This window comes from Protopterus annectens, chromosome 11.part0, assembly GCF_019279795.1.
Source record: "Protopterus annectens isolate FY-2018-M chromosome 11.part0, PAN1.0, whole genome shotgun sequence".
Taxonomy (NCBI): Eukaryota; Metazoa; Chordata; order Ceratodontiformes; family Protopteridae; genus Protopterus; species Protopterus annectens.
Window position 1 is genome coordinate 274,598,660 of NC_056745.1, and position 25,662 is coordinate 274,624,321.

At 41.5% G+C, this 25,662-nt stretch overlaps 1 protein-coding gene across 4 annotated transcripts in view; it reads left to right on the plus strand.

Moving 5' to 3' along the window:
• NUP37 (nucleoporin 37) overlaps positions 1-25,662 on the plus strand; it is a 1,368,290-nt gene that overhangs the window by 473,844 nt on the left and 868,784 nt on the right. For all 4 annotated transcript variants that reach the window (XM_044087745.1, XM_044087744.1, XM_044087747.1 and 1 more), the window contains one exon: positions 13,713-13,834. In XM_044087745.1, the coding sequence (XP_043943680.1) occupies positions 13,713-13,834 (122 nt within the window). The remainder of the gene's footprint in view (positions 1-13,712; positions 13,835-25,662) is intronic.

Here is a 25,662-nt window from a genome sequence, read left to right on the forward strand (position 1 = left end):
ATGTCTTTGCCTCTGATTGAAGAGACATTTCAGAGGGTGGCTATGGATATTGTGGGGCCTCTGAGTACCCCAAGTTTCACAGTGAAGAAGTATATCCTGGTGGTAGTGAATTATACTACTAGATACCCTGAGGAGGCAGCTCTGTCCTCCATTGACACAGAGAAGGGGGAAAATGCTTTCTTGGAGATTTTCAGCAGGGTAGGTTTCCTGAGGGAAATACTGACTGACAGAGGTACCAGTTTTATGTCAGACCTGCTGGCTTGTCTGTGGAAACGCTGTGAGATGAAGCACTTAAAGACCACCCCGAAGACTAATGGTCTTGTGGAGAGGTTAAACTCTACACTAAAGACTATGGTACGGGCATTTACAGACCAGTTTGAGAGATTGGGACAAATATTGGCCCCTTTGGCTGTTTGCATACAGAGAGGTACCCCAGGAATCCACAGGTTTTTCACCCTTTGAGTTGCTGTATGGGCAAAAGGTGAAGGGACCTTTAGATTTGATTCATGATGAGTGGGAGGGTGAGTGTGGATCCCACAAGGACTCTGTTGTGGCATATGTCCTAAACTTCAGGACAAGGTTTAGGGAGCTCATGGGCTTGACCCAGGAGAACCTGGCAGTAGCCCAACAGCAGAAAAAGGTCTGGTATGACAGGAATGCTCAAGCCTGAGAGTATGCTGTGGAACAGCAAGCTTATGGTGCTCATTCCTTTCTGACACAGTAAGCTGCAGGCAGCTTGGGAGGGACCCTTCGTAGTGGCAAGTAAGATCAGTGATGTTAATTACATGGTAAACCTGCTAGGCAGGGGCACAGATTGTACCATGTTAACATGATGAAACCTTACCATGATGGGGAGGTCCTCAGCAGACTGAAAAGGGCAGGGTTCACCATTAAGCCCAGTAAGTGTCAGGCGGGTATGTCAGAGGTATCCCACCTAGGACATTGAGTAGGGAGTGGTAAGATCAGGCCAGAACCTACCAAAGTGGAAGCTATTCAGGTGTTGCCTCTCTCTGTTACCAAAAAGCAGGTGAGGGCGTTCTTGGGGTCAGTGGGGTACTATAGAAAGTTTGTTCCCAGTTATAGTATAATAGCTGCTCCTCTCACCGACCTGATGAGGAAAAACAAGACAGATAAGGTAGTGTGGACTCCAGCCTGCAAGCAGGCATTCCAGAAGCTTAAAGGAGCTTTGGGAGGATCCCCTGTTTTAGCCAGTCAAGATTACAGCAAATAATTTGTTGTGCAGGTGGATGCTTCAAACCATGGGGTGGGGGTTGTACTCAGCCAGGTTTCCTGAGAGGGATCAGAGCACCCAGTTGTATATCTCAGCTGTAGACTCCAACCCTGGTAGGAATGTTATACATCTGTAGAAAAAGAATGTCTAGCCATAGTATGGGCACTGCAGAAACTTTAGCCCTATCTGTATGGAAGGAAATTCACTGTGGTTACAGGCTACAGTCAGTTAACATGACTACATCATGCCAGCCAGCAAAATGCCAAGTAATTAAGGTGGAGCCTACAGTTGCAGGCATATGACATGACAGTGCAGCTCCATAGTGAAGTCAACAATGCCAATGCAGGTGGGCTGTCAAGACTGGGGCTTGACTACTTGCTGTAGTAAGCAACTCAACACTCATCATCTTGCCTTGCTGTAGTAAGTAACTTAACTAGGGAACAGTAATTCTTTAGTCAGTCAGGAAAATATAGTGAGATTAAGTATTGTTTTTCTGCATCTGTGTGAATCTGTCCACTTTATATCTTCTGTGATTGAAACTCTAGTGTTTATTGTATCTAGATATTCAATACTCTTGTGTTTTCTATTTTATTTTTTATTAAATATTTATATACCTTTCATTGTGACTGGTCTTTTAGAGAATACTTCTAACATCTTAAGAGTAATTATGCTTACTTTAGTGACACTGTCTCTGCTCCTGAAAGCCTTACTGCATTGGTCAAACTCCACCATTTGTATTAGTGATAATTCTACTCCATGTAATTGGGTACCCTTGTAAGAACCTTAGAGTAGCTGACTGGTGGCAGCATAATTACCTTATAGCCTGGGCAGAGGGAGCACAGCTGGTAAATCTGTGCCAGCCTTTCCCAGGTACATGTGTGTGTGTGTGTGTGTGTGTGTGTGTGTGTGTGTGTGTGTGAGTGAGAGAGAGAAAATCAAATATCCAAGCATGTGTTTCAGCTATTTGTAACAGGGGCGCAGAGCTCCAAAGTGGTTTGTGTGGAGTCTTGTTGGGGCATGGAGAGAGAGCCAAGCCCCAGGTCTGGATTGTGCTTCCTGTGTACTGTTAAGGGAAATTGTGCTTGGTGCACAGAGCTTCATCTGAAAATACTGTATGAATACATTTTTGCTTCTAGTGGCTGTCCTTCACCGGTGTTAGTGGTGAGAATTGAGACTCTTTGATTACTGACCTGGAGTAGGGACCATCAAACTTGCCACAACTACTAAGTTTCATGCTATGTTGCAAAGTTTGAAAGGAACAAGATTGGGTTGAACCTTTGCCTACCTTGCCCAGGTTATAGCTGAAAATGGTCCATAAACCAGCCCACATAACTGTTTAAAATCTGATTATATAATTAGTCAAATGTTTCATCCCCAAACTCCCAAAATGAAAATAAATTGCCAAAATCTGTGATAAACTACAACTGCTGTTAGTTTTTTAGTAAAGGTGTTTATGTACTTCTCTTAACATTTTGTAAGGATATAGTTATGTCACTTAAACTTGCACTGTATCACTAAATGAACATGCACAACCTTAAGTCATTTAAACTTTTGATATGCTTGAATTGATGTTTAGGAACAACCATTACTAGCACATGAACTTAGCGGTACAAAACAAAACCTTTAAGTCCCTACCTTATTCGTATGAGTGTGGACATTTTCAACAGTTTTCACACCTATTGTTTTAATTTTCTTTGTCACTGAAAAGTTCTCTATCTGCCTTTTTTTTTTAAACTCTGAATCCATTTATCTATAGCACACATCACTGAGTGCTGAAGTTAGGCAAAAAAATAAGATGCTTGAAAAAAATGACTCATCCTGGCTTTCTTTACCATATGCTGCAACATTTTGTTGTACTATTACCTTCCTTTGTTAGATTTACATTAATATGCAAAGTTTCCACTTCTTAATCAAAAATGTCATAAATTGAAAAAAGTGTAGATTTTTGTACAGAGAACAAGATAATTCAACCAGAATTGATATTAGTAACTGTTCTGATACTGATAAACTTTGTCGTCATTCAAGGTGCTGAAGGCTAACAGTGCTGACCAGTCTGTTTATATGTAAATATTGTAAGCTTGTGAGACAAAAAAAAAAAAAGTTATCTTAACTGTACATAGTGCAGAAATGTCAAGCATGCATTTTTGTTTTTCTGTGGTCTACGTATATCAAATGACACACCTAGTACACCTGGGAATTCATGAAAGGGTCTAATGTGAGCTGTACATCTTGCACTAAAAAGGCTGTGCTCCCCCTGCATGGCATTTTGTGATTCAGACACATGTTAGCTACATGAGGAAGGACCTCATAGGTAGGTACTAGGCTGTCTGCCTGAAGGTATTTATAAGCCTAGCCAGAATGTGTTGGCTTTCGCCACCCCCTTAGATTAGTTCCCTGTGCCTCTCTCCAGCAAATCCACTGAAGTGATCCCCGGGGTAAACTTTCTGTTTCCCATCCACTCGTCAAGGTTTCTCTTGAAGAGCGTTAGCGAGGAACTCTGCCGAATGTAGATTGGAATCTTGTTCCAAAGTATGGGAAGTCTCTGGGACAGGAATCTAACCCTGCATCACGTCCTATTTATTGTTGTGGTGAGGTTTAGATCACTAGAGCGTGTGACTCGAGGGGATATGTTTTTTTTTAGGTGGAGCATGTCCATCAATTCTGGGTTGGACATGGCCTTGTATGTCAAACAGAGATCACCTGTGAGTAGGCGGTATGCAACCGAGTACAGCTGGAGTTTCTTCATTCGAGCTGCATAGGGCATCTGTTTGAGGCCAGTGATCCTCTTGGTGACTTATAAGGTACATCCCAAATGGGGCATTGTACTCTATGATGGGTCTGATGAGTAGAGGGGCACAATGACCTCTTTTGATCTGGATGCGAACCCTTTTGTGATTAGGTGGGCCACATAGAAGGATGTACTAACCACTTTGGCAATGTGATTATCAAAGGAGAGATTACTATCTACTTGGGTCCCCAGATCCCTTATTACATAGGGGACTACCACCTATGTGGTAGTTTGTGGGTACTTTGTTTTTACCAAAGGGGATGGGTATGCACTTTTTGGCATTTAGCTTGAGGCCATGATTTTGACACCAGGTATCCATCTCAGTGAGACCCTTTTGGAGGATGTCTGTGTCAGCCAGAGAGTCAATTATAGCCACTAGTTTGCAATAGTCTGCAAACTTGGTCAGTCATAGTCCTCCTGTGTTTGCCTGTATCTCTGAGAAGTATATGCCGAACAGGAGGGGTCCTAGGACTAAGCCCTGGGGAATGCCACTTGTAACCGGTTTAGAGTCGGACCTAGCTCCCACAACTCTCACTATGTGGGTTCTGTCTGGAGCCATTATTGGATAATTTGCATATCTCCGAATCCCAGTTACTGCTGCTTGTGTAGGCATTGGCATCACCTCCTCAGTCACTCTTTCATACCCACCCATACACACACGCACAAAATATCACCCATAGCTGTCCCTGAATTGTCTGCCCTCCCCAATGTAGTGGTTCCCCCCACCCCCTGGTCCCCATACTAGTTTAGGGTTCAAGGTTCAGGGTCTCTGACTGCCTCATCAAGGTCAGATCACTTCATGCAAAGGAAATGAGGGCTTTACTTCTGGCTCTTCAGAGTTTTCATTCCATATTTCATTCTGGACCCCTCAAAGTTTTCACAGACAGTACTACAATGATGTGTTATGTCAACAGGCAAGGATCCATAAGGTCCTATCTTCTTTGCAGACTAGCTCGTCAGATTTGGGATCTAGCTATTCAGTATTAAGTAACTCATCAGGCAGTTTGCATTCCCTCAGAGCACAATCTATTGGCAGACTCCTTGAGCAGGTCTAGCACACAATCTCACAAATGGAAGCTTCACAGAGGTGTGTTCCTGGACATTGTCCATTGGTGGGGTGTTCCTCTGGTAGATCTTTTTGCTTCCACTCTAGACAACTTCCTGTATTCTTTTCCTGGGTCCCAAGTCCTTTGGCTTGGAAAGTGGACAATCCTGTCTTTTCCTTGGAAGGAGCTGTTTCTGTTTACCTTCCCTTCCTCTGTTACCTTGAGTCTTGCACAAGATTAGGCAGGACTCTCCCAAAATCTTGCTAGTGACTCCCTTTGGCCCAGACAGCATTGATTCTCCCTTCTTTTTCACTTGGCCAGGGATAGTCACCAGAAGTTACCTCTCCAGGTGGATCTTCTCACACAAGACAAGGGATCTCTTATCCATCCTCACATGCCCACTCTTCAACTGAAACTGTGGGTGACAGGGTTTTAATACATTTCAAGCACCTCTTTTCTGAGGAAGTGCTTTGGCTTCTGCAGGAGACTAGGAAACCCACTACGAAGAAATCGTATATGTCCAAATGGAAGAGATTTTCTGTCTGGTGCCTATCTCACCTTTAGGATCCCATGTCTTTGTAGGTTCCTCTGGTTCTCTTATTTGTGTGGTCTACTCCATGCTAGGCTGGCATATTCTTCAGTTAAAGCTCGCCTGTTAGCAACTCATGCCTGTCTGTCCTTGACTGCTCATCTGGCCTCTAGATTTCAGGTCAAGCAATTTCTTAAAGGTGTCCTTCACATCAGGCCTCCCAGGGAGCCTAGTCCCTGGAACCTCAATTTTGTACCTGAAGAATTGATCCATGCTCCTTTTGAGCCTGCATCTTCAGCTTCCTTACAGTTTACTTGGAAGACTGTTGTTCTTTTGGCTGTCACTTCAGCCAAGAGAGTGTCTGAACTTCAGGCTGTCATGGCTATTCCTCCTATCTTACCTTTCCATAGAGAAATGGTATCTCTTTATACTAACCCTTATTTTATGCCCAAGGTAATCAGTGAGTTGTCCCCTAATCAGTCTATTCATCTTCCTTTCTTTTTTCCTTCTCTGCAGTAAGTCAGTGAGAAGGTTCTTCACACCTTGGATTTGCATAGACAGCTCAGATATTATTTGGATAAAAGTAAAGCTATTCACAAATCTGAGCAGCTTTTTGTTTACTTTCATTGCAGAACTTTGGGTTTGGCTGTTTCTAAGCAAACCATCTCCTGGATTTCTAAGGCCATTTCTTTTTGTTATAGTTTTCATGCAAAATGTCTTTCCACATCAATAAAGATGCATTCTACTGGGGCAGTTGCCTCCATTTGTGTTTTATTTTCAAGTGTCTGGATACCAGTTCCATCCTTGAGGCTGCTACTTGGTCCTCAGTTCATACTTTCACTAAGCATTGCAAGTTGGATGTTATTTCTAGGGCCAGGGCTATCCTGATGGGTTTCTATAGGGCTCTTCCGTGCCTTTCTCCTCCCAGTCTTCCTCTTGAGCTCTTATATTCTCCCTTAGGTGAAGAATACTGCAACAGTGATACTGAAGGACATGGTACAGCTGTGTACAATCTTACAGTAATGTTAGATGTCCTTCTCATCACTGTTGCTTATTTGCTCCTTCCCTCCTACCCCCTCTGATCTAGCTCTTGACCTGTACATTTCCTGATCCCTGGCTGAGAGGCTCATCTTCTTCCTTTTTCTCCTTCTGGATGCAAATGTTCTTGTCCCCAAGGGCATTCTGTTCCTTCTAGGGCTTTTTCAGTTGTGTGTGCATCTCTGTCACCTTTATACCCTATACTTTGCATAGGGAGCATACGTGTGACGTGCATTGCCCATAAAAACTAAAGGCTTTGGTATACTGGCTGGATGCCCGGCTATCCTTGGCAGGAGATCCCTTAGGTAAAATATACTGCAACAGTGAAGAGAAGAACATCTGTCATTATGGTAAGATTTTACACAACCATACTTTGCTGGCATTAAATACTGTTTTTCTTTATTATGTGGTGATACAGTCACCCCAGCTGAATCTGAAAATGGTCCACCTAAATCACTGCACTACCCTGCTAAACAAGGATGGATGGATGGATAGAGAGAGAGAGAGAGACATTAACTGTGGTGGTGATAACTACATTGGAGGGGTTAGAGGTGTCCTTTAAAATAGAACTAACCTGCTGTTTTGGGGAGGAAAAAGTGATGCAGTCTTTCACTTGGAACTTGGCAAAACAATTTTTATATGGATGTCTGCATATGGGCACTGTTTGTGTTTCCTATGTGGCCATAGTGCTTGAGGACTAGTTTTCATTTTTATGATGATCTCTGAAATACTGAGGTAGCATCAGCTTGTACCAAAAAACAGAGTATAAGAAAAAGTAACGGTGATAAAACTGACATATCTTTACATTATCCAGTTTGCCCACTTTGACCTATGGGATATTGCCATAAAACAGATACAACATGGCAACTTCAGTTAGTCTGAAAAGCTTGAGCAGCTTACCTGCTCCCATTATGTAAATGTCTCCCCATACTTAGATCTAGCTTGCCTCTCAAGTGACTAGATATGTTACATCAACCCTCCCAGGTAAGTTATCTTTATTGCTGTGTTTCTCTCTAAATAGCTCTGTTAGTCTTGCATTTCTTCTTAAATCGTAAGACTAGCCTTCTGTCTAACTATTGATTTAAAAAAAATCTCATCTTTCCTTTCCTTACTTCTGCTAGGTGGTTGGAACCTAGTGCTAGAATGTCAGCACATTGCTTTCCATTTCCATAGTTGATTAGCTTGTTGTCAGTAGTTTATTCTGACTTTTTCTAGTGTTTTTGGTTTAACTGTGAATAGCTGGTCTTGTGGAGAAGCATTCACTCTTCAGAAAGTAAGCCCTTAGCATCCATACAGTCCATCCTAGGGATGCCCACAAGTTGTGTGTGTTTAGCATGTGAATGGAATATTTAGATGCTTTCTGTGATATTTGTAGGACCTGTGACCCTTACTCCTTATAGAAGCAATGAAACAATTTTATTTTGAAAGTTCTCTTGCCTACCTCTGAAGCTAAGCACGAGAAAAGGAAAGGTGGAAAAGAAAAAAGAAATAACAGGGTGCCAAAATTTCACAGTGTTATAAAGTACTGAGAGTCAACTCTGTGGAGAGACTCCAGCTACATCAGTGCTGGTCCACCTCACCTTCGCAGAAGCAGTCTCATTTAGAGACCATTGTTATTTCCAATTGCTCCCTTCGGAGGACATCTAGTAGGTAGTCTTCACTGTGGGAGCCCTCCAGATATCTTTGGTCCTGTCTTCCTTCCACATCTTCCCTTATAGCTGCAAAGGCTGTTTGGAGTCCTTCTCTGTGTTTTGCTTGGTTCACATGATTAAGAGCATTTGTCAAGGACCAACTCAATATGGGTGTTATCACATCCCCCTGTGTGTTTAGGGTTGATCAGGTTAGCCTTCTGACTCCTATGCATGAAGGTCCTTCCCTGGCATATGTTTTGGTACCAGAGGTGTCAGAACCGATGTCTGTCCCAGAACATTCTCCTTTGGAAACAATTAGATCTGATTCTTTGTACCAATATCCAAGCTCTCCTGCTCATTTGACTACTGTTCCTGTGGTGTCGGGTATATGTTGGCACTGGACCTTCAATGCTGATCCTTTCGGTGCCATCCTCAGTATCCGGCTCGGCATTTAAGATGTCAGCTATGATCTGCGATATCTGAGCCATCTGAACCAACAGTGTTGATGGGGTTAAGTTGCGGACCATTCATATCTACTTCTACTATGAGAAAAACAGTACCCGTCCATCAGCACAGACACTGGATGCACCACCAGCTTCTGTCTTTCAACACACGACTTTCATTTGCGATGTTGAGCTCTTTACATTGATCCCAGGGACAGAGTGGATCATAATTCCTCAAAATCGTTCCTTTAGTAGGGGACCCCCATCAATATTTAGGGGCTTTGGTCAACCCCCCAAGGCAGCTCGCAAGCATATTTGTAGTAGGAGGCAAATAGTCTCCCCTACAGAGTGATTGATACCAGCTACAGACCTCGATGAAGAGGAAGGCTCCCCTTAGTCCCATTCAGAAGACATACAGACTTGGTAATGTACTAGAACTGATAAGGCAGAGGGGTACTTGCCACTTGACCTCCCCCCTTTCACAGATAAAGAATTTCTGTTTGAAGCATTTGTATCTAAACCTTCTACCTCCTGGGAGATCTCTCCCACCGACTGTATGATAGACTTGGTGGCAGAGTGGGCCTGGTGGGAACCTGCCATAAGAGTCCATCCCCAGAAAGTCAGGCAGATTTCTCTGGTTGCCTAAGGACAAGCTGTACTGGAGTTAAGGCCCTCTGGTATACTGCCATTATTGTGGCAGCAACCTCTACATAGGAGCTCTGTAAAGAGAGCTCGGCAATTCATCCTCCTAACAAGGAGTCCAAGACATTAGACCACATGGAAAAGGTTTCTGCCTCTGGCACCTTTGCTGTTAATCTGTCCATGAGGTTTTGCATAACGCAGCTTATGGTGCCGTCATGGCATCTGGCACAGGCATAGTAATGCGGCATCATGTCTGGCTGTGTTTATGTGACTTTGCGGACAACTTTAAAGCATCCTTTGGGAAATTATCCTTTGATGGGTCCCCTTCTTTGGACCCAAAATTAAGGAAAAACTATTGAAATATGAACAGGAAGAGAAAATGCTGTCCGTCACTGGAGTGCAATTTGAAAAATGTTCAGTTGCCCCTACTAGGAACCAGAATGGTTCTAAAGCTCTCTAATTTAGGAATATTTTCCCTTTAATTCCATTTTAGACAGGGGTAACAATGGCAGATGAGTCCCCTTCAGTGGATGTTGCCTTAGGGGGGGGAAAGGTGTCTGCAAAATCAGGGATTCTGAGGCCCTTCCTCTAGAAAGCAAAATCAGCATCACTGAGGATTTGTCTGATTGGTCCAGTTTGAAGGCAAGTGGGGGTCAGTTGTTTCTTTTACCTGGACTTGTAGATGATCATCACACAGGACATCTAGTTGAGTAGAGTAATATTCAGAGGCTACACATTACCTTTGATAGCAAAACTCAAACCCTTATCACTGGCCTCTGATGTACCACCCCAACAGAAAAGGCCAGTAACAAAGGCAATTTCTCAATTTCCAACAAAAAAAAGAAGAGAGCCATACAAGAGGTCCTACCAGACCATAAATGGTTGTCTACTCCAGTTTCTTTTTAGTTCCCAAAGCAATCAGTGGACATCTGGCCGAATTTGGACTTCAGTGGCCAAGACAACTGTGTAAAGAAGACAAAATTCTGTGTGGTAATACTGCAAGCCATGCTTCTTTGCTGTAGGAAGGGGGTTAGATTTGCTTATTTGACCATTAGGATAATTATCTGATCAAAAACTGCCAAAGTGTCCAGAAGGAATCACCTCTTGGTGCTGGGAGCCAGTCATTACAAGTTTTGTGTACTTTCATTTTGTCTAACCACAGCCTGTAGGGGTTTAAATCAAATGCTTGCCGGTCATTGTAGCACATCCGAGGATGAAAGGGATCCATATATTCCCATACTTGGATGAATGACTTCTAGCTACCACAGCAAGGGAGTTTCTCAGAATGGCCAGGCACTTGCTTTGCTTTTGTCTGTTTTTAGGCATTTCAGTAAATACTGCAAAGTTGCAGGTGGAACAGTTGCAAACTTAATATTCATAGTATACATTCTAGGCACCAGACTGGGAATTGTAAAACTTCCTAAAGACAGTCTTTCAACTCTCAGGGCTATGATTTCTAAACTTCTACTCATCCTCAAAATTCCTGCATCTCTAGTGTTGTGAATATTGGGCTTAATTTCAGCCTCATTCCATTTGGTTCTGAACATGAGATTCTGTATGACTACTGCAGTGAACCTTAAGTATGCAGTGGTTCTAATTTTCAGAAGCAGTGAACAAACTCATTTGACTGTCCCCTATCTGCAAACAGCATTTTAATTAGTGGATTCAGTCTTCCTGTGTTCCAGATGGAAAATCCTTTATTCTCCCACATTTAGGGGCCACCGTGATAAGACACTCCCTCTTGGGGGAGGGATGCATTTGTAAAAGAGAACAGTACAAGGTACGTAAACCCAACTGGAGGCAAGCCTTCACATCAGTACCCTGGAGATGAGGGGGATCCCCCTGACATTGCAAGTCTTTCAGGACTTCATTCCCCAGTGTTGGTGGTGTGATGCATCAACAGGTAAGTAGGAACTACAGGAAGCCATAAAGGTGTAGCAATGGATGACTTTCTCACAGCTCTTTCTGGTAGCAATATTTATTCCAGGACAGACTAATTATCTGGTGGACAAGCTCAACAGATACATCCTGATGGTTTAGGCTGGTCCCTCAATCCATTAGTAACACAAATGATTTTTCATTGTTGGTCCAGAGTTGATGCAGTCTTTATTTACTACACCGTGCAGTAGCTGTTTTGCCTTGATCTCAACTCAGGGAAAGATACCGAGGGATGCTGTTGTCTATCAGTGGCCTCCTAGCCTTATCTATGTCTTTCTCCCATTACCACTGATGACATTTTTATGGGAGATGTCACTATGCACGTCCTCAGTAATCTTCTTAATCCCCTTTTGGCCCAAGCAGATGTGCTCCTCATGCTATGGCCTCAATTCAGGGAGAAGCCTTGGCTCCTAAATCCCAAACTGGATCTCCTATTCTACCTGTTCAGCAAACCTCACCTGGGCTTTATTTCCTTTAGACTAAGTACATGGTTTCTCCCATTCCACTAATAACTAGGAAGCCATCCTAATCTCTAAGACTGGTCCACATTCTTTCAGTCTCACAGAAAGCAACATCTTGTAAGGTATATGAAAGTAAGTGGAAGAGATTCCCAAGCTACGCACTTCAACAAGAGTTGGTTAACTTCTTCTCCCCGCTTCCTTCAGTTTTGCAATTCTTAACCCTTTTCGATGCAGGCTTCATTTATTCCACCTTCAAAGCATAATTAGCCACCATGTCCAGTTTCAGTTCATAAACAGTAGCCTCACAGAGGGTATGCAAATCATTCCTCAAGGGAGCTTTCCTTCTGAGTCCTCCTGTTAAGAATCCCATACTTCATTGGTCCTCAGTTTTATACTGGAGATGCTGACACTTTCTTCATTTGAACCTGCTTCTTCAGCTAACTTCAAATGTCTTTACCGGAAAGGCTTCGTTCTGAGTTTCTGAACTGCATGTTGTCTCCTCCAAACCACTGTACATGGGCTTTCACAAGGTTAGTCTCTCCATAAGGACCAAGCTTTCCTTTAGGCATAAAGTTCCTTTATAATCACCTCTAAATCAAGACTATCCATATTCCATTCTTTTCCCCCGGAGTATTCTAATGAAGAATAGTATTTGTTACACTTTCTTGGATGTTTATAACAGGCTTTTATTTGCACTGTACCATTTGTATTGGAAACATCACCAGCTTTTCATCTCCTGATCGCTTCCTAATTTGGGCCAGAAAGTTTTGCATGTTACCTTGTCCAAATGGCTATCCAATGACATTACATTTATTTACTATTCAACAACAGGCCTTTGTTATCCAAACCCCAGAGTACACTATACAAGATTTATTATTGCTGCTACAGCATTCTTCAAAAACTCATCATTGATGATATTTGTGTTGATGTAACTTGGGCTATGCTATGCACATTTGTAAAACACTATGAGCTGGATGTAGTCATAGGTTGAGGTCCACCTTCAGAACTGCTACCCTGAAAGGCATTCTGTACTGATTATACCCAGGAGTGTATAGCTGGGTAATCTGTCCTTCAAGTCGAAGTGGACAGACAGGGTATTGTAAGATATCAAAGTTGTAATTGCCATACTCTGGGTCTTCATTATCCTTAGTCCATCCACTTCAACAACCTACCAACTATCTCCCCTTCTAATTCTCATAATTCTGATTGTACTGACCTTGTAGTCATGTTCTGAAGCCTGTCTCCCTTATCACATTCTGTTCCTCTTTCTAATAAGTGAGGCAGCAAACTTGATCCGAGGAAGACAGGTGTATCATGAAAGCAAGGAAGGAACTGGAGTGTTTGAGTAGCTGAAGTTTCTATGTTGGACTTGCCTAATGGTGATATCCCACAGGCCAAAGTGAACAGAATAAGGATAACGAAGATCCTACATTATGGTAAGCACATAACTTCCATTTGTATGTCTGTAGGCATGGATAAAGAACATGTTTCAGTAGTCATTAAATGGAAAGTAAATAATGTCTATGTAATATTGGAAATTTGCAGTATTGTATAATAGAATTATTCCTTTAACCTATGCTTTGCAGCATGTTACTGTTTAGGGTTATAGCTTCTTCTTGTCATTTTGAAAAAGTGCTGTTGCTAACTTCTAGGGGAGGAAATTATATTTTCACATTCTGTTGAAAAAGCAGTTAGTCAAGTAGTTCTGTGACGCTGTTGCAGCCTGTCCTCAGGGACAGTTTGACAGGTCATTTAAGGGCCTTTTTAACCTAAAAGCCATTGGTGTCTTAATCTGTGGATCCTTCATAAAAGTTAGATGTGATTCACAGTGAAAGTGCATAATGCTTCTGTAGGAGTGGAAATTGCATATTTTCTGCATCTTAAATGCATTTTTAACATTGATTTTTAAAGTATATCTTCATTGTACATATTCAGATTAATGACATTAATTTTCCTTTCATTTAGGAAGAAGACAGTGAAGTAGAAGGGATTGAATACAAGTCACTTAGAACATTTCATCATGGTGCCCGTGTGGATGCCATTGCATGGAGCCCAGAATCCAGGCTTGATGCTCTGCCACAGCTGAGGTAGTGTTTATACGGCTTCAGTTTAAAGTGCTTATATCCTTTTTCTTTAATCTAAGATTGAAAAAGTGCAAGAACTGATGTTGTAAAAGGTCTGTCCTTCATAAGCAGCGAGATTGATGTTGCAGATATTAGATCCTCTCAGTATGCCAAACTTTTCCTGACAATCTACCTCTTTCTTGTCAAGCACCACAAATGTCCTATCTGTTCTGATCTTTATCATGTCTTACATTCAGCTAAAGAAATTTACTCCAGGTAGCATTTAACTATTTTTGGTGAGTTCTCTAAGCATTGAGAACTAAATGTAGGAAATTTAATCTTCCTTCTTTTTATTTTTCAGTCTTTTTTGCCACTTTTCTTTTTCTACATTTTCCTCATGAGTTTGCTGTCTTTTGGCAAACTTTTCTTTCTTTCTTGGAGAATGTAGGCTTCACCCACTCAGCTTGACATTTTAAATAACTTTGCACAAGTGCACCCCTTATAAGACCTTTCTCTATGCCGATGGACGCTGACTATATTTTTTGGCTTGGGTGTATCTCATAATTCTATGTGAATTCTCCTCTAAGAATTTAATCTGGCAAATTAAGTGATCATTCAATAAAAGTGTTAAAATATGTATATTTCAAAACAAAACATTTAATCAGGCAGCCATTCAAAGTGCAAAGAAAATCTCTGGATTAATTTAACTGGAAAATGTTTATCTGACTATCCATTTGATTTAGATGAACATTTTCTTTCTCTCTGTCACTTTCCCTAGCAAAAGGCAAGGTAACAAAATCTACACAAGGAGGTCCCTTCTTTCTTCCTTACTAAAACAAAGCGGAGCCTTTCAGAAATATTTCTGTTTAGATGTCTTCAAAGTTATTATCCTGCCACTGTGGCAGCTTCATCTGCTTGTAAGATTGTTATATTCCACCTGAAAGACCAAGATTCTCAATAAAGTAGCTGTGGAATCCATGGCTGCTGAGTTGGGCCAGTTACAACAAACCCTTCACCTTTCCAATTCATCCCTGACATAGGCTATGATAAATGTTTTTTTTTCCACTATGCTTTTACCCTTGGTATCTGCTGACCATCACATCTTCCTCTGTTAGTCTTGATACCATTCTTTCCCCATACTTGGTATGTTTAGCACAGAGGTAAGAGCCAAGCTGAAGAGCCATCATCCAGGCAGGCACTGAGGTAGATTTTGCCTTTGACAACATCCTGAAATTGACAATATTTCTACTGGTCCTAACCCTATCCTTAGTGGTGGATGTGAACACCTGTGATATTCATCATTCTCACTGATATAGTGGCCTACGTGCTGTATCCTGGCAACGATCCAGCATCCATACTCTTTCAGACCATCTCACACTGTCTCAGACTACATGTAGGCTGATTCCTTTTGGGGAGGAGCTATATAAACCGCCATTCTGACTTGAAAACTTCAGTACTTTCTTGCTGCCTCATGCAGCTGCATCTCTGAGGCTTTTCATGTTCAGCAGTTGGCCTAAACCTTCCAGTCAGATAGATAAGACTTCTTTGAGAATCCATCCACATATTTTAGTAATATAGTTGTACTTTATATATTTTTTTGAATTTCTGGCAAAATTACAGTATATCTGTTTAAGAATACCATCATTTTAAGAACGTCGATCAGATGTTCCTTGAATACTCCATTTACCCTCCAGGAATTGCTTTCTACTTAACCAGGTGGCTATTTATGCTGTAGAGTATATTTTTTTAAATGACACTATGTGTGTTATATATCAGTGTAATTTTTTCCTCAGAAATGGTCTGTGTATGTAATGTTTATGTACACTTCATGATAAGCTACTGGTTTTATTTTTTGAAAAATCTATTTTCTCTGTAGACTGTTAGAAGTGGATTGTGTGCTGTTTGTGTAACTTTTTGTGGGGGAATTGAAACTTTTAGAAGGTTGTGTGCTGCTTAGGTGTACTAAGTGCCAACTTATCTTTCGACCAGCCCCTTCTGCTGAAGTTTACCAAAACTAAGGCTGCTGCTTCAGTTACTTCATAGACACATAGACCAGTCCTATTGTTCCTTCCTCCAACATACCTAAAAAGAAATGGCAATTGAAGCACAAGCTTTTGTCCTTGCCCTTAGGAAGGGCTCCATCATTTCCTCAAGATGACAGTAGGTGATTCTGAATTGGCCATTGCTCGTTTCCTTGAATCCCTTTGGTTTAGCCTTGCTGGCCACTGTAGACCAGGGGTCAAACATGTTGTGTTCAGCTGTTCCTCTGTCCAATGTGGGCAGGGAACAACAAATCATTTTAGTTGCTGGAGATGGTCTTCACAATCTGGTTGGGGAAGGAGACTTCTTACTCATGATGATATTCTTTTTCCTTCTTTTTCTCTGTCTTCCCCAAAGGTGTCCCTAGAAAACAGAAACAGAAGGTTAATTACTGTGACCATAAGTGTTTCTGTAGCAAAAAAAAAAAAAAAAGTTTGTTGCAGACTTTTAATCCTGGGAGTCTAGTATCTCATCTTAATTATTTCCTTTACTCCAAAGGAAGATGTTTGTTCAGGTGATTCTGATGTGGACAGAGATGGGGTCTTTTCGTTTGAGGGTCCATAACCCAAGATTCTTGACTCTTTATAAAGTGAACCTGAATTGGAATATATGGAGACTTCCTCATTTTCTGAAACTGTCTCCAGCCTTAAGGAAGTATTTGCTTGAGAACGGATGGATATTTATCCCGAACTGTGTAGATGTTATGATTTATTTGAACAAGAAGCCACACACTGCACCCATTCCTCCTATTCTGCCAGACTTGGAGGTTGCTTTTAATGCTGCCTACAGTGCTTCTGACTCTCAACCATAAATACTAAAAATGTAGATACGGTTTGAGAAGTCTTTCAAACTATCTTAGAGCAGACTGTGCAGCCATCTCCCCTACTGCTCAAAATGCAAACAGATGCCTTACCACTCCGAACCTATTTCCTGGGGATAAAGAGGGTAAACTTCTGAGCATACTGGGTAAGGGATTATTTTCTTCCTGTACTTTAGCCTTTAGAATTCTAAATTGCCAGGACCATATGTGGAATTTCATGCTTAAATCTGTCAACAGTTTGAAAGAGTTTGCTTCTTCCCAGCCTTCTGAAGAGAGGTCTTACTTGAATCAAATTATGGCTAACTTGTTTTAAGTGTCTAAGCGTGCATTAAAAAGTTAGTATGATAATGCCGATACTGTTTTTAGGGCTTCTGCTTTAGCTGCAGTCTTGTGAGAATTTTTATGGGCACAAAGGTACTTTTCCTTCCTAGAACAGCTGGGATTCCAGATATATATGCAAAACTCCTCCCTCACTCCATCGCACAGTGTTGTGTTTGTAGGTTGCATAGTAGACACTGTATCTCAAAAGGCTTTTCTTCCTCAGGATAAGATGGATTTGTATCTGGAAGTCTTCCTTAATTTTTCTGTGCAGTCTCATAGGGATATTAGACCTTACGGCTTCTGTAATTTTTATGATTCCGTTTGCCAAGTTGCATATGAGAAAGATTCAGTGGTACTTCATAAACACATGGAAACAACATTCTCATTCCCTGGAGTTTCAGATTCCAGTCATGGGCTTTACTCAAGTCAAAGCTGCATTGGTGGTGGAGTCAGATGGCTCACACAATCTGTTTTGGCCGATTTCTGCAAATTTTGTTTTGGAAGCAGTTTGAATGGGGGTAGAAGTGAAAGGACTGGTGAACAGTTCAGACAGATCGAAGCACATCAAGGTCAAAGAAATGTTGACTGTGATTCATACAGTAAAGTCTCTGTATCATCTGTGGGACCCAGGTCCCTACAGGTCATGACTAACACCACCAACATATGTAAACATGGGAAGGGAGGCACCAGGTCCTACCCTTTGTACCAGCTGACAAGGATTGCTTTGGAGTTACCTCTATAATGCACTTTAATTCTTCAAGCTCCTTACATACCATCAAAGCAAAACATATTAGCAGGCAAGCTAAGCAGATCCCGATGATTGGAAACTCAAAAAGGTGTTCCAGGAATTGATACAGATGTAGAAACACCTCAGGTAGATCTGTTCACCTCCTTCAAAACAGACAACAAAATAGATCTGTTCCATACTACCTTCAGGCAGGCCTGGGATACGGACATTTTCATTTCCATAGCTGAGGATGTTCCTGTATGCATTTTAACCATTTCCATTGATTTCCAGGGTTGTTCTGAAGATTTAGAAAGACACTAGAAAAATCATTGTGGTTGACTCCCTTCTGACCAGCCAGAACTGGTTCTCTTTTTTTATGGAAATGGCTAGGAGCATTTAAAAGAAGCTTCCTCACAGACTGGATCTACTCACACAGTACAAGAAGAGTTTGATACACTCCATCATCAAATAACTTCGACTGCCTGGATGATTCAGTTTTGATACCTTTTAGGCAACTTTTTTATGATAATGTGCAGCAGGTGCTAAAGGAGACATGAAAGCCTGCTATGAGAAAGTCATATATATTGGTAAGTGGAAGAGATTTTCTAGTTGGTGCCTAGTCAATAACAAGAGATTTATCAGGGATTTTGTACCACCTATGCTTAAATATTTGTGTGAGTTGCTATCCTTAGGCGTGTCTCTCTTATGCCTCTGTAAAAATACATGTTATGGCCATTGCAGCATGTTTGCCCACGGATGCCCCTCTTGCTTCATCGTCTGTTAGACAGTTTCTAAAAGGAGTTTTGCACTTGAGACCTCCTTGAAAACGGATTCCTCCTTCTTGTGATCTCGCCTTTGTGTTAGAAAAACTGTCACTCTTTGAATCTGTATGTCAGACTGATTTAAAGTTTATTATCTGGAAAACTGCTCCTCTACTTCCACGGTGGTGCAACAGTAGCGTTGTTGCCTCACAGCAAGAGGTCCTCCCGTTCGATTCTCTGCTTGGGTTGGGAGTGCCTTCTGTGTGGAGTCTGCATGTCCTCCTCGCGGTCGAGTTGGCATTCGAAAGACATGCGTTGAATGGGTGTACCTTCGTTGAAGGTTGGGCATCGGGCTGGCAACTCGACACCATATAAAACAACTGCCAATCATTAGCGGACTGGAGTTCCACTGTGGCGACCCCTAACCGGGAAAAGCCGAAAGACAAACAACCTGGAAAACTGCTCTTCTGACTGCTTTGACATCTGCAAGAAGATGATCTGAGTTGCAGACCCTCACAGTGAGAGAACCCTTTCTGGTTTTCCATAGAGACAGGGTCACTCTGCACACAAATCCCTCTTTTATGCCCAAGGTTGTTTCAGAGTTCACCTTGAATCTTGTATCAGCCTCCGTGTTTTCTATCGATAACATAAAAACAAGGTAGAAAGGATTCTACATATTCTGGATGTGCGTATGCAACTCATGTACTATCTTTACAGAACTAAGTCCTTAAGGAAAGCTTGCCAGATCTTTGTTTTCTATTCTGTGGTTTAGAAAGGTCAACCTGTGTCTAAAAAGACTATTTCCACCTGGAAATAGTCTAAAAAGATTATTTCCACCTGGAAATAGTCTAAAAAGACTATTTCCAGGTGGTTATCCTCTGCTGCTGTTCTTGTTTCTCTCATCTTGGAAAATCTATTCTAGGCAGTGTTAAAACACATTATACAAGAGCCTTAGCTTATATTATGGCATACCGGTAAGCAGTGTACCCTAGAAGTATTTGAGGCAGCAGCTTGGTCCTCCATCTACACATTTACAGAGCACAACAATCTGGATTCCTTTTCCAGGTCCAGAGCAGGCTTTCCTAGGACCATTCTCCAGGGGCTCCAGGACCCTTATCCTTCCTCCTCCCAGGCTGAGTAAGCAGTGGTAGTCTACCTATAGGTTATAGCAGCAGTGCTAATGATGAACGTGGTACAGTTGTGTAAATTGCACTTGCCTATAACAGTGGATGTGAAAATTCTTCACTGCTGCACCCACCACCATCTCCTTCCTTGAATATAGATATTATATAGTTCTTCTGGATTGTTCAGGATGAGTTTCCCATTTTCTGGGCTAGAAAGTCACTCTGTTTGTATAGTTCCCTCCAAAAAGGTATCAGCCTGTAAGAAGCCAGAATGACAGTGTGGGTGAGGTTGAAATCTTTTGGAAGCTAGTCGGCTGCTGTTTCTTTGGCAAGATAGAACTTGTAGGCTACTGCAACATATACTGTATATCTATAAAACAAAAAGCACCAGAATTACCCATTATAAAGACTTAAACCTTGCCTGTGGTATAAATAGGACTTGCTGAAGAGAGCGTTGTGTATCCATCTATGGAACAGGCTCCCCATCCATTGGACCTTCAAAGGGCAGTTTGCTGACTCAGGCCTCAACAGTCTCAAATATGAGCACCTTCTTGGTTTGCTGGATGTACATTGTGGCATAAGGGGCTCCCTGAACCACAGACTCTTCTGGCTCCCAGCTTACTGATTTTGCTGAGGCCAACAAGGTGACCTTTTTGAGCTCTTCTCTTTCTGATCCTCCGCTATTATTAAGAGTTCACCAGTGTGTAGAGAACATGAGGAACAAGACATAATCCTGACTGCTGTGGATGTGGATATGGAATTCCATCTTCCACAGCATTTTTCATGATCACACAGGAGCTAGTGAGATGTGATCCTGAAACTTTCAACAGAACAATAGTAGGCTGATGGGAAAAAGCAAAATAAACCAATTTCCAACAAGGTCATGGAGCAAGAGTCCTTGGCTCTCCATGAAGCTATTGCCCACTTTTATGTGAGCAACAGCAGTCCTGCTAATTTACCTAACTGCCCTACACTGGTGATAATCAGATGGTCATATTTCCCTCCATGCTTTTACTTAGAAACAACCAAGGACAGGCAGGTCAGAAAAATATCCAGAATACGCACAGTACTCTTCTCAGCCTACCCCAGTTTTCCTCTGCACCCTTGTAAGACCTCACATCCTATCAAAAACAAGTGCCTGCGAAGGCAATAGTAAGCCTGTTAAAAAAGAGCACTCCAGGAGTCCCATCTGACCAGAGAAGATTAGAATATTATGGGTTCTTTTTTTTTTTTTTGTCAACCAATAATTGAACCAGATCTATAATTCTTTGTCTGTCTTCCCTTCCAGATCATCTCCCTCCCTTCTATTTCAAAACAAATTACCTTAAAAAAATTGAAAACCACCTAGAAAAAAAAAATAGCATTGATACCTGTTTTGGCGCTGATAATTTACCACTATGGTTCCTCTTCCAGAGCAGAGAATTCATAATCTGTCTTTTGTGTCACATGTACTACCTATGTCTCCTATCAAACCTTATGCCTAACAGATGAAAATTAGCAATAGTCAAGCTGCTCCCCAAACAACTTAATCCAACTAAAACATCTCAATTTTGCCAGCTCTAGGGAAAATCTTAGCAAAAATAATATACGTTTCACTTACTTGCAGCAACAGAGATTCATAGAGAAGTGTTAGACAAAGAGTTTGTAGACTATTATAAGCCTACCCAGTAATTTTCTGATGTTCCCTCCAGTTTCGAGGAGGGCAACGCAAGATAGAGTGAGGTACCCCAGGAATCCACAGGTTTTTCACTCTTTGAGTTGGTGTATGGGCATAGGATGAGTAGGCCTTTATATATGATTCTTGATGAGTGGGAGGGTGTGTAAGAATCCATCAAGGAGTCTGTTGTGGCATATGTCCTAAACCTCAGGACAAGACTTTGGGAGCTCATGGGCTTGGCCCAGGAGAACCTGGCAAGAGCCCAACAGCAGAAAAAGGTTTTGTATGACAGGAATGCTCAAGCCCGAGAGTGTGCTGTGAGACAGCAGGTTATGGTGCTCATTCCTGTCCTACACAGTAAGCTGCAGGCAGCTTGGGGGGAACCCTTCAAAGTGGTAAGGAAGATCAGTATTGTTAATTACATTGTAAACCTGCTAGACAGGAGGCAGGAGTACAAATGTTACTATGTTAATATAATGAAGCCTTAGCATGTCAAGAAGGCCCTGGGCAGACTGCAAAGGGCAGGGTTGACCATTAAGCGCAATAAGTGTCAGATGGGTATGGCAGAGGTCTCCTACCTGGGACATGGAGTGGGGAGTGGTAAAATTAGGCCAGATCCTGCCAAAGTTGCAGCTATTCAAGTGTGGTCTGCCCCTATTACCAAAAAGCAAGTGAGGTCATTCTTGGGGATAGTGAGGTACTATAGAAAGTTCATTCCCAGTTATAGTACAACAGCTGCGCCCCTCACAAACCTGACAAAGAAAAACAGGTCAGATAAGGTAATGTGGACCACAGCCTCTGAGCAGGCATTCCAAAAGCTTAAAGTGGCTTTGGGAGGACCGCTGTGTTAGCCAGTCCAGATTAGAGCAAAGAATTTGTTGTACAGGTGGATGCTTCAAACCATGGAATTGAGGCTGTACTCAGCCAGGTTTCCTCAGAGGGAGAAGAACACCCAGTTGTATATCTCAGTCGTAGATTCCAACCCAGGGAGGAATGTTATGTAGCTGTAGAAAAAGAATATCTAACCATAGTTTGGGCACTGCAGAAACCTCTGCCTTATCTGTAAGGCTGGAAGGAAATTCACTGTGGTTACAGACCATAATCCCTTAACATGGCTACATAGTCAGCCGACAAAATGCCAAGTTGTTAAGGTGGAGCCTAGGGTTGCAGGTATATAACATGACAGTAAAGCACCGTAGTGAGGTCAGCAATGCCAATGCAGATGGGCTCTCAAGACAGTACAGGTTAATGTGTTGCCAGACAAGCCCATTTCTCTCAAGCAAAAGTTTTCCAGGTCACTTGAAAAACTAAAGGGGGAGAGATGTGACAATGCAAGTTATTGCCATCTTTGCTAGGGAGAATGGGGCAATGCATTTGTAACATATGCCAGCATAGTTAGCTGTTTTTTTTTATAAATAATTTTCTGTCATTTGACTATCACACTGACTTGTACAGATGCTTATGTTAAAAATGTGTCAACAGTGTTATAACTGATTAAATGTTTGTTTAAACAAAGAATTCTACAATTTTCAAATACTGCAAAAGATCTTAGAAAAGCTCAGTGTGTGTGTACTCTACCAGAGTCGTGATCAAATGTGATGTCATTCTGTAACCAGCACTGAGGGGATGGAACTCCCAGATCAGATTGTTTTGTTTTGTTTTCTTTGGAACTTGATACATAAGTCTATGATAATTATCACAAGTCAGTTATGTTCAGTTGTAATCATTTAGAAGTTGGAAGCTCATCACCTTGCGTTGTGGAAGTAAGCATCTCAGCATCCAATCTTCCCTTGCTGTATTCATTAAGTTAGACAGGGAACAGTTCTTCAGACAGTCAGGAATTACAGTGAGATGAGCTAAGTATTGTTTTCTGCATCTTCTTGAAACTTGAATCTTCCCAGCTGTGCTATTTTTTATTTCTCCTGTGATTGAAGCGATGTTTATTGTTTATTGCACTTGGATGTTTGATATTCTCATGTTTTCTATTTTATTATTAATTATTAAATATTTTAATACCTTTCATTGTTGCTGATCTTTTAGAGATTACCTTTAACACGTTGAGAGTACTTGCACTTATTTTAGTGACACCTTGGCCACTCCAAAAATCCTTGCTGCTTGGGTTACACTTTACCATTTATATTAGCGTTGATTGTACTCGGTATAATTGGATACCCTTGTAAGAGCCTGATAGTGACTGACTGGTGGCAGCATTGTTACCTTATTGTCTGGATAAAAAGGGGCACAAATCTGTGCCAGCCTTTCCCAGGAGTGTGTGTGTGTGTGTGTGTGTGTGTGTGTGTGTGTGTGTGTGTGTGTGTGTGTGTGTGTGTGTGAATTAAATACCCAGGTGTGAGTGTGTTAGTAACTTGGAACTAGGACACAGTGCTCCTAAGTGAGTCCTCTTTGGGATCTGGAGAGGCATAGAGTCCAGTCCCAGGGTCTGGAGCGTGTTCCCGGTATGCTCTTGGGGGAATTGTGCTTGATGCAGAGATCTGCATTTGAAAATACCATGTAAATCCATTCCTGTTTTTAGAGATGGTCTCACACCAGTGTCAGTGGTGACAACTAAGGCTCCTTGATTACTGGCCCTTAAAAAGGGCTTGTCACACATAGATATATAAATATATGTATGTATGTGTGTGTGTGTGTGTGTATGTATATATATATATATATATATATATATATATGTATGTGTGTATATATATATATATATATATATATATATATATATATATACATTTTTTTTTTTTTTTTTTTAGTTCTATATTTATCACACACCTATACCTGTAAGACATTGTAATCAAAATCATGTTTGTCTATCTGTCATGTTTCTACACCTAATGCATTGATCCATCAGTTGTATCTCTGCAACCTGGGCTGGGCCTGAAATTGATCGTAGATGAGCTTACTTTATTTATATGAGCAAAAACAAAAGACCTGTGGCCTTTTGTAGATTTCAGTGCCCTAAATTAATCTGCCTTGAAATAAACCTTTCATATGGTTGCATTGCATGAATTTCTTTTCTGGTGGCCTGAGGGATAGTGGATGTGCTGTTTGGACCACCAAGGATACCAAAGGTGTTCATTTGGAAATTTTGATTTCAAGTCCGGGATAGACACTGTTTTTCAGTGTCACCTCTGCTACCAACTTATTCATAGAGTGTGTGCATGTTACTGTGTCTCACTGAAGACTGCAATGAGTGAAGATCTTCCATTACTTAGATAACCGGATGCTTGCTGATGTTCATCATATTTATCATTGCTTCAGTAGCCTTAGCTATATCCTGCTAAAGATATAACAGCCGGACAGCTTTCAAAGCTTCAGGGCACCTTTCACGGCCTCAAACTCTTAGTGCAGAGACCTTCAGAACTTTCCTGCAGTTGAAGAGAGTACTCCTCTGTAGGCTTTCGAGACTCGCTAATCTGCTTGTGGCATTTCTTTACTGGGCAGATGTGTTCTCTTTGGGGGAAAAAACTTCCATGTAAAAATATATTCTAATATACTTTCCTGCTTAGGAATCTTTATTATAATGTAGAAGTTTGTGTTGTAAAGGACTGCCAGGTCCATTACTTGATTGTACCTTTAAAAGGGAGCACCCTTATTCCTGTCAGTTTAAAAGCTTTTTAAAGTAGTTGAAAACTGTTTTTTTTCTGTGGAGAAATTGTTTATTTTACTTTTTGGAGTTGGCAAAGTATATTAAAGTGCTTTCTGTTGTGAGAGAAAAGTGACTTGTAATAACTTTAAATTTTTACCAGCTTATGCTGCTTGTTTTTCCTGGGAAAGATGCACGATTTTCATCTTGACCATGAAACAAACTGCTGGTCCCATGGTCGGTGCTTCTTCCAATCACAAAATGAAAAAGTTAAGCAGACAGCCTTTGCCAACACAACAGACTAGCAATTAGCCTCATCCACAGGTGGGTGACTCCTCTGTGACCAAAGCTTATTCCTCAAACCACTCATCTTTTACCCCAGATCCCTCTGGTGTAGCACCTACACCCACTATAGACCAGGTATGCTCAGTGGGTGAGGAAGAGGAAACTCTAATCACTCCTGGGAGAGGGAAGAGGGAGGGCTTTCTTGTTTTGTCAAAATGCTGTGCCCATTTTTGGTGAAGCTGCTACTGCCATTAACAGCACTGCTAACCCCATTTTTCCTGTCAAAAAGAAACAAAAAAACTAAACATGTATTTATCCTCCCTCAGATTTCTCTGGGCAAGAGTAGTTTACTAGATCTGACTCCGGGTTTAACTCACGCTGTTAATCCTTCTTATAAAGTGGTTTCTGGTAAGAAAGGGGGCTGCCTCTTTTCCTGAAGAGTTTCAAGGTTTTGAATCTAGACAAGAAGATGAAAGGGTAGCTGCAGGGTTTTTTTTTCCTCGGATGTCTGATTCAGACTCAGCG